This window comes from Ctenopharyngodon idella, chromosome 18 (assembly GCF_019924925.1).
Source record: "Ctenopharyngodon idella isolate HZGC_01 chromosome 18, HZGC01, whole genome shotgun sequence".
Lineage (NCBI taxonomy): Eukaryota > Metazoa > Chordata > Actinopteri > Cypriniformes > Xenocyprididae > Ctenopharyngodon > Ctenopharyngodon idella.
This window is the reverse complement of record NC_067237.1, coordinates 23,851,807-23,861,757: the sequence shown is the minus strand read 5'-3', so window position 1 is coordinate 23,861,757 and position 9,951 is coordinate 23,851,807. Positions and strand designations below refer to the sequence as shown.

Sequence of the window (9,951 nt, the reverse complement as noted above, 5' to 3'; positions counted from 1 at the left end):
CAATATTTATTCACAATTAACACATTTTTTTAGGGATATTAGAGAGTTTTTAATGTATTGTTTGATATTCGGTATTTAATTGTGCAAGCTCATTTCCTCTATTTTTATTTTTAGATTACCTTTGCCGTCATCTAATGCTCACTTAAAGTTAATCTTTAAAAACACTGTTAAATGTAATCGTTACCAAATCTCAAAATTATCCATGTTTTATACTGTACATTATTTATTTTAACAAAATAGTATAGAATTTTAATATCACCATTTATCAGTAATCTTTAAAAATAATCATCCCTGCTAATTTTGCCAGAAAATTTGTATATACCAGTCTGTCACTAACTAGTTTGCATTAGTGGAAGTATTCACTAATTTATGTCTTTGGAAGTTGGTGATTGGTGGATAGTGGACCGTTTTTCAATCACATGACACGCCCGTTATATCTCACATTCTCCCTCATCTCACACTTCCTATGGCTGAAGCCCCCCCGCCGCGTCGCAGTTCACAACAGCAGCGCTTTTCGCACACAGTGCGCCAGGGGATGAAGACAAGATACACAGAAATAAATATGCTCAGCTAATGAGGGAGAGCAGGAAGAGGCTTTTAATAGAATGCTGCTTTTAAAACTCCTTCTAATGACTTTTTTTTCCTTCTTCTCCCAATCGCCCTCTTCTTTTGTTTCTTTCCATGCGGGGTTGTGTTTGGCTATGCGGATCCTGGTGTGAGGTCTTAATATCCTCTTGGGTTTTATGTTTAATTCTTGTTTTTTAGGAGGGTTGGAGAGTTTGAGTCACTCAGGACTGGAAGTGTGTACTGAGGGCCATCTGTAGTCCAGTGGTCCGCAGCTGTACGGCCCATCCCTGTAGATGAGCGCTAGCCACACCTTAATGTGTTTGGGTTTTTATAACAGTGATAATTTATATTCTGTAGCATCTGCAATCACTTTTATATATCTGCTCATTCAGTTATATTTCTGACCATTGACTTCACAGTGGGTCTGGAGTTGTAGCTCTTTCTCTCTCTGTGTGTGTGAGACAGAGAGCAAGTTAGTATGTCTTACTTGGCTCGAGCCCAGTGCAGTGCAGTAGTGTGTAGGAGGCAGAGGTCTGCCAGTGCCGCCGGCAGCTTTGTTTTTAGACAGGGATCGGGGCTCAACTGTGTGTGGTGCTGTTGTGCTGAAGCCTGGGGCTGAAAGGAGCTGTCTCTGTGTGTGTGTGTTTGAGAAGACGTAGGGCATTTGTCTACCGTAACCCTCTTCCTCCTCCGCACTCCCGCGCTCTTTCTCTCTGCCTGACTACACTCCAATATCCTTCCTCTAATGAAGCGGGAAATGGGGGATGAGTGGCGCTCTGATTGGGAGTAATTTAGCGTTTTTCGCTCCTCCGTTGGGAAGACGTGTCTTCAGGAATGTGACGTCCCTCATCTGGTCCAGCAGTCTTAAGTGTTCACCGTGGTGCGACTGAGATTTAGGTGATGCTTCGCTTTCAGTACTAGGAATTCTGGTATTGCACCTAGATAGGGTGTTCTGGATGGTTGCTGGGGTGTTGATGGGGTAGTGCGTAGCCACAAGTTAAAAGAGCTCACCTTGATGTCTCTGATATTCCGGTCTCTAGGTATAACATGGGTACCTTCTTCAAAATAGATTCATGGGGGGTTTTCCCCCAAAAAGTCAGATCTTTTCATAAAAGTAATAAATAATTTTAAAGTAGTAAATAAGTGAGTATAATAAAGTTAATAATATTAATAAGGTAACACTTTACAATAAGGTCTCATTTGTTAACATTAATAAATGCTAACATGACAACTAACATGAACTAACAATGAACAAACTATTTTTACAGCATTTATTAACCTTTATTAAAGGGTTAGTTCACCCAAAAATGAAATTTGTCATTATTCACCCTCATGTCATTCCAAACTCGTAAGACCTTTCATCTTCAGAACCCAAATTAAGATATTTTTGATAAAACCCGAGAGGTTTTTAATCTCCCATAGAAAGCAATGAAATTACCACGTTCAAGGACCAGAAAAGTAGTAAAGACGTCGGTAAAATAGTCAGCGTGACTACAGTGGTTCAACCTTAATGAGAATACGACGAGAATACTTTTTGTGCGCAAAAACAAAACAAAAATAACTTAATTGTTGATAAAATAATCAACTATTTCCTCTCTACCCTGTCATTCTCCTACACTGTTTATGTTGAAGAGACAGTGCAGAGCTTCCGTGTTCTACGTCAGCACGCCGACTCATGTGTCAGCATCACACGTATGCGTCGTGGTGCTCACGTGAACAACGTCGGCCAATACTGAGCAGGCGTTCTGACGTAAACACGGAAGTGCTGTGCTGTGTCAACTGCGTAGGAGACTGACAGGGTAGAGAAGAAATTGTTGAATAAAGTTGTTTTGTTTTATTTTTGCGCACAAAAAGTATTCTCGTCGCTTCATAACATTAAGGTTGAACCACTGTAGTCACATTGACTATTTTAACGATGTCTTTACTACTTCTCTGGACCTTGAATGTGGTAATTTCGTTGCTTTCTATGGGAGAAAAAACCTCTTGGATTTCATCAAAAATATCTTAATTTGTGTTCCAAAGATGAATGAAGGTCTTGTGGGTTTGGAACGACATGAGGGTGAGTAATTAATGACAGAAATTTCATTTTTGGGTGAACTAACGCTATAATGTTAGTTAATAAAACTATTCATGTTCAGAGTGCATTAACTAATGTAAACAGATACAACTTTTGGTCTTAAAAATGTATTAGTAAATGTTGAGATTAACATTAACTAAGATTAATAAAAGCTGTAGAAGTATGTTCATTGCTAGTTCATGTTTACTAATGTAGTTAACTAATGTTAACAAATATTGTAAAGTGTTACCACTACTACTACCACTAATAATAATAATAATGATTATAATTATTATTATAGTCATATCGATATGTAATACAACATTGCTGGCCAAATTGTAGCACAGCAAACCTGGAGTTAAATCACAATTTTTATCAGAAAAAGCATTATTAATAATATTTTTATTATTTTATAGTCATATAAATTCATATATATGACATTCTGGCCAAATTGTGCAGCTGTACAAACAAGCACAGCAAACCTAGAGTTTTTAAATCAAAGAAAAAAAAAAAAAACGCAATTAGATTTATTCCCCCAATTCGTTCAGCATTAACACCTGTCTTCAACAAACCACACAATTTGATGTATCTTTTATGTCCATAGCACAAACGGTGCAGGATAAGTTGATTAAGTTAGGGAGCTGCAGAAAAAAAGAAGAAAAAAAGTTCTTTCATATTACTTGTCGTTCCAAACCTCTATGACTTTCTTTATTCTGTGGAACAAAAAAGAAGGTATACTGTAGTCAGAGGGGCCTAAAACAAAACTGAACCCCTCCACTGATATGCAATGTATGGACAAAAACAGTTTTTCAAAATATCGTCTTTTGTTTTCCACAGAAGAAAGAAATGCATAAAGATGCACTATCCCTTTAATACTTGGGGTTAAGGGCCTGCATAAATTCCTAACCATGAGTGTGAGCAATAGTAATCACCACTAATTACTTTTCTTAAGGAAGGTTGAAGTGTCCTGTGAGTGTGGGTATCTGAGTGTACCTAACACCTGCAGTGTAGGCTGGATTTCTGGAGAGATACTGTACTTTATGTGTATGTGTTTGTAAGTGTGTGCGTTTTTTTGTATGACTAGCAGCACTCATAGTGGATCTTACAGACTACCGGGAGCATACCATAAAGCCAGGGGGAGAAAAGCCCAGCCCTGCACTGTGGAGAACAAGAGAGCAAGATCTGACTAGAAAAAGCAGCATGATATCTCCCCTGATAAACAGTACAGCACGGCATCGGAGCGGCTCAGGCCGCGAGACAAACTTATTCTGTGAACAGAGAAAGAACAGTACACATAAATACAAACCTACAGTACAGTGAAGGGAAGGGATGGTCAGAGAGGAGTGAGAGCATATCTAAGCAGATTCATCCTAATCAGAGCCACAGTAAGCAATTGTTGGGCCTGGTACGTTCATCACAGACCCCCACACAATCACATTCCGGTTAAAACGCCCTTGTCCTGATTATGAATGATGATACATGATGTGCAAGATAAGGTGCTAACAGGCTGCGATCATGTTCATTTGTAAATTGAAAACCGATTTATTGCCGTTGCCTTGTAAGTAATCGGTATTTAATCAAATAATCCATAACAAAAGGAAGTATAGGCTGATAATGTTTTTTTGAAAAATGTAATATACTCAATAGGTAATTACAAATAGGTCATTCTCGAAACTAACTTAGACTTTCTCATTTACAGTTTTGAATTTAGTTCAGTTCAGTTTTTTTGCATAATTTCTATTATATTTTATTTAATTGTAGTCAATGTTATTGCATTAATTATACAAATAAATATATGTTTTAAAATATTTATGATTATTTTGTGTTTGCAAAACTTGAACTTGAACTAATGTTTATTTTGGGAAAATAAAGAGAGTTATAAATAAATAAATAAATAAATAAATAAAAATAAGTAAAGTGATATAAATAATTCTTTTCAGGCAACTGGCTTATAATAATAATAATAATAATGTCTATAATAGTATCTATAATAATAATAATAATAGCTATAATAATAATAATATTATATTATTATTATTATCATTATTATTTAATGTGCAAAACAATATAGATTCAAACATTTTAGTTTTTTATTTTAGGTTACACAATGATGACTTTTTTTTTTTTTCATGACAGAAAACTCGAGGGACATGTTTGTCACCATATTTTGAGGATGACCCAAGCACTTGATTTTTGAAATCTGTTTATGAATTAAATGTATTCCAGTTCTAGCCAACACTGCCTCCAAGTCTGGAACAAGAATAAACAGATCCAAAAATCCAGCCAAACGTCATTTAAGAATTGGGAAATTGAGTAACTGAGAGGAAAAATGTGCGAGACTAGAAACAAAGGACAAGAGAAAGGGAAAGAGAGGTGTGACGTATCCCTTGACTTTGAAAGGAGTGGAAGAGAAGACCTCAGTGTCCTGTTAGCAAAGGCCTTCTGTTGTTTCTGGGCTCTAGCGCTTGGCGTCCGGTAACAGGCCAGTCATCCTGACCTGGCTTGGCTCCTTGGGCCTTGACGGCAGGCTTTGCTCTGGAACTCCTGGCTGGAGTGTCTGCGGTCCTGATATTCCACAGCTCTGAGAGGGAAAACAGGGGCCTGTTGGCCTTGGCTTGGGAGTAGAATATGGAATAGGGAGGGTGGTAGTGGAGTCGAGTTCACACCGACCACCCTGCTGGGAGCAGCCTCGACGAGAGCAGTGTACGGTGGCTCAGACAGCACTTTCTGCAGTGGTGTGTGCATATTTGAGAGAGAAAGAGAGTCTGTGTGTAATTAAGGAACTGATAATGTGGAAGGAATGCAGTATGGCTGTCAGGGATAGTGCAGTTCGTGCCTCTCTCTCTCTCCCTCTCTCTCTCCCTCCCTCTCTCTCTCTCTCTCTCTCTCTCTCTCTCTCTCTCTCTCTCTCTCTCTTCTTTTGTCTCTCATTTTTCCCCTCTTTCTCTGAGAGTCTTTTCCTGAGAGGAAGTGGGTTTAGTGAGACTGCAGTGATGCCCAATGCCAGTGGGAGCATATCTAACCACAATTTCCTTTACACAGAGCAGATTCAGTCTCTCTCTTGTGCTTTCTCTGGCTCTTTCTGTCTTTCTTGTTCCCACTTTTGTTTCTTTTCTCAGATAAATTCTATTTAAAGAAAAAGCTCACTCAAAAATTAAACGTCTGTCATCATTTACTCACCCTGATAATAGTCTAAACTTGTATGACTTTCATTCTTCCATGAAAGATTTTACACGTATATTTAGCAGACACTGAAAGGGAAAGCAACTTACAAATGATATTATGAACAATGTGCTGACTGCTTCCCCCCTCCCCCTCCCCCCCCACACACACACATATAATAAAAGTGAAATGAGGACTGGGACTGTCGAACTTGAAGATGGCCAAAAAAAAGATGGTCCATATGACAATATGTTCTATATATTAATAAAGGGATATTCCAAAATTTTGTTTTAATCCATTAAAATCTTCCTGAAGCTCATTATATCAATATTTTGATATAATATATAAATCAATATATTCAGTATTTTTTATTTTATTATTTAATTTTTTAAAAATTTAATTTAATTAATTTTATTTTAGCTTTTTTTTTAAGCTTGACTGCTCCAGTCCCAATTCACCTTCATAGAATTGAAAAAGAGCAGCGTGAACAATCACTCTAATGCCCCCTTTTGTGTTACACAGAAAAAAGGAAGTCATAAGGGTTTGAATCAAAATAAGGGTGAGTAAATAATGACAGACATTTCACTTTTGGCTTAATTAACGCTCTAAATCTTCATGTGGTTAGTTTGATAACTTAATTAGTGTCTTAGCCTCTTTTGAACCTCATCATTGATGTTTATCTTTCCTGCTTTTTGTTCCTTATATTCATGGACATTGTTCGCTGAGTATGAAGACTTAGCACTTTTTCAGCATGAATGGACTATTAAGTGTAGGTTAGAAATTATTTGACATATTCCTTTATGCACTGATGCCTCTATCATCTAATGTGGAGGAGTTATACGCAAATTACAGACTGTGTTTGTTGTTGAAAAGTTACAGTGTGTGTTTCCATTCTAGACTGTGTGCCAAAGTGCTTCCAGGCTACAAGGAGTTTTGTAGAGACCGGTAATGTGTGTGTTTGTGTGTGTGTGTGTGTTTATGGTGGTGAGGCTGTGGGGGGTGGTCCAAGTTCTTATTGTGTCATGAACACTGCTGCTTCCTGTTTGTGTGCCAGTGGGGCTTCCTTCCTTGACTATGCCCAGGAAAACCTTTATCACACATTCCTCCTCTCATCTCACTGCCTCCTGTTACCTGTTTTTGCACCTCCAAAATTAGCACATACACAAACAAAAAGCACTTGCACACAACAAAGCCCTTTGATGTGCATCCAACAATCAGATCGAACGCATCATAGGCTTATGATGGGCCGCCGTTTATGTGGCACGCTTCTGAGAAGAATGCCGTAAATGTTTGTGTGCCTAAAATGTGTGATTTGGCTACACAAGCACTCTAATACGCTCTCTCTCTCTTTTTCGGTAGCAGTGGAAGAGGCCGAATCTACAGAGTGCGGCAGTGGTTGGGACTCCTCTGTTCAGACAGGTATGATTTCGCTAGCGTGGCGTCCTGCACGATACATCTAACCCCCTGCTCCCTCGGAGACGACCTGCTGCATCACAATCTCTAATATCAATTCCACATGGCCTGCAGCCCTGCGCACAGAGGGAGGGAGGAAGGGAGGGAAGGAGGGAGAGTTTTTTATAAGACACAAGAGGTTGGCGTCCAGGTGCATGCTGGACTGGAAGCTTAGCGGTGCTTCCTGTCTGAACGTAAAGGCACTTTGCCGCACTCTGAAAGTAATATCGCACGACTTGACGAGTTTGATTACACCTCCTCTCTGGAGAGGAACATTTCTATCCGGCAAAATCCAAGCGGGCTGTTTTAGATCATGCATCTTTCTGAATATTATATTTTGCTTTTCACCCTGTTACCTCAGAAGCCCTTTTCACTCGAGTGTTTTCAAACCAGGAGACTCATTTGGATCAGAGAGTGGAAACATTACCGCACCATCAACAAAGCTGCATTTTTTGACTGGATGTTATCCAATAAAAACACAGCTATGCATTTTTTTGGATGATATATTAATTAGTCATTGCTTGTATAAGTCAGCGCTGTATTTCTGAATGATACAGAATATTCAGCCAGGGAAAAAAAAAGGGATTTCACCCTTTGAGATTTAATTGGTTTTGTGAAAAGTGGTTTCTATATGACAGGTTAGTGGCAAGAGGGGGTTTGAGAAATAAAAGGTCTTGGCGATGATGACAGTCAAAAAGGAAGCAAGTTATTTTGATAAAATGTTAAAAACAAATGATCATAAAAGCAGGAAAGTGTGTTCAAAATGTAAATAGTCAATTGTGATTTCATGGTAATTTTAAAGTCATGATGTAACAAAAGTAGTGACTGATCTTTTCTTCCATATTGTGATGTACATTCAAGTGAAAGGGATTATTGAAAAAGAAAAAATGTTGGGAGGGGATGGTTCATCCCATCGGTTGTTGATTGGGTGGAGGCAGATCTGAATGTGAGCTTGCAGTTGATTGTAAGAAAGGGGATGGGTTTAAGCAGAGTAAATGATTGGAGAAGCCTGGCATACAACACCATAGTCTCGCGTAGCCAGACCGATAGAGTCCAGACGGCAGAAGGTCTGGACTCTATCGCATCTTTCATTGGCCGAGGACCGCCCAGAGGCCGTTTGACTGACATGTAATGCAGCCAATCACAGTTCGTTTTGTTCTACGTCATGTTTAGGGGCGTGAAAATGTAAAGTCGATGTACCTACAATAACAGACCGGCATGCCTCTAATAAATTACTAATTCAAGAACGTTGTGCAAGTTTACTGCAACAATGGAGCCACAAACTTCACATACTTTTGAAAATCCAGCGTTTTAGTTAATCCTGATAAGCGCTCGTGCGTCACAGTTGTAAACACGACGGCTTTTTTCTTCCACGAGCTGGATTGGCGTCACAGCATTTGTTTCCAGGTGGACCGTTAAAGAATGCGACACCCACATCTCCCGGACATCCTGTAGAATTCACCCAACCAGACGACGACTTCAAAACTCCTGAAGTGTTTCCAGATAAGTGTGCCATATGCATCAGACGTTCAGCCAACGTGGGCGTGACGTCTGAGGCTGAGACTAACAACACCACAGAAAATTTTGACTGTTAAAAAAAAATAAATAAATAAATAAATAAATAAATTACACGTATGCATGGATGAATTGTTCACAAAAAGATCAATAACGTGTTAAGAAAATAGATTTTCATACCAGACTCATTAGCGAAATTTTGGTAAAATTTTGCGGGCAAAAAAAGGTCCATTGTTTATTGTCAATAGTGTAGCAATGTATGAAGCACATCTCACACAGAAGTCACTTTTAAACCAGATTTCTGTTGGTCAACGCTGAAAATTTGCGTGAGTTATTTGAACATGAGCAAAATCTATGTGAGGACTCCTGATCTTGCGGATTACTATTGAAATGACTGGAATTCCCCAGGAAATGTTGCTGTGCAACAGTAAATGTGACTTCACCTTAAGACACAGCAAAAAAACACAGCATCTTTAACTTCTGATAATTATTATTATTTTTTTAATATACTGACTGAATCTTTGTGGCCTCTGTAGCCTAGCGTAAAGGATTTGTGCTAATGTTGTTGACGTGCATTTGGGGCTATTTCCCGGACCTGTTCCCTCTTCTCCCCATCATTTCCTGTCATCTCTCTTATCTCCCTGTCAATAAATGTTTTCAAAAGGGCCTAAGTAAAATAATATATAGCCTATATTGGAATCTTATTGGTCATTAGGGTATTAAAATCACTAAAGTCAGATATTAAGAGTGTGTTAGTTGTGTTTGTGCATTTCTAAGTGTGTGCATGTGCGTGTTGGATCTTGGTGAGCTCAGCAGAGTGAAAGGAGTAAGAGAGAAAGGCCTCCGGGGGCCCGAGGGGATGACGTGGGCCCCTCCTAACCGGCCCTGAGGGAGTGCTGCAGGGGTGCTGACTGAGGTCCTGGGTGGCTGCAAAGTGCTGCGTGTGTGAGATACAGCAGGAAGGGGAGTCCCAGGGCTCTCGCTAAAACCCTCTGCTCTTCCTCCCTGCCTCTTCTCTTCGACTCCTCCCTCCATCCCTCTCTTCTTCATTTCTCGTGCTGTAACCCCATTTGCTTGTGCTAATCAGCCTTTTTTTCCACCACCGTTCCGGGTGGACTTGGTCGCATTCCGCATCACCTCCTCTTTCTTCCTTTCTCTTTCCTCTTTGTCTCCCTTTTTTTCCCTTCTTTCTCTCGATC

General features: G+C 39.3%; 1 protein-coding gene across 8 annotated transcripts in view; it reads left to right on the top strand.

Annotated features, from left to right (window-relative positions):
• znf423 (zinc finger protein 423) overlaps positions 1–9,951 on the top strand; it is a 170,371-nt gene that overhangs the window by 25,880 nt on the left and 134,540 nt on the right. For 4 of the 8 annotated variants that reach the window (XM_051869693.1, XM_051869692.1, XM_051869694.1 and 1 more), the window contains exons 2-3: positions 6,683–6,730; positions 7,145–7,204. The exons of 2 other annotated variants lie outside the window; for them this stretch is intronic. In XM_051869693.1, the coding sequence (XP_051725653.1) occupies positions 6,683–6,730; positions 7,145–7,204 (108 nt within the window). The remainder of the gene's footprint in view (positions 1–6,682; positions 6,731–7,144; positions 7,205–9,951) is intronic. 2 more of the 8 variants (XM_051869697.1, XM_051869696.1) reach the window with 2 other exon arrangements.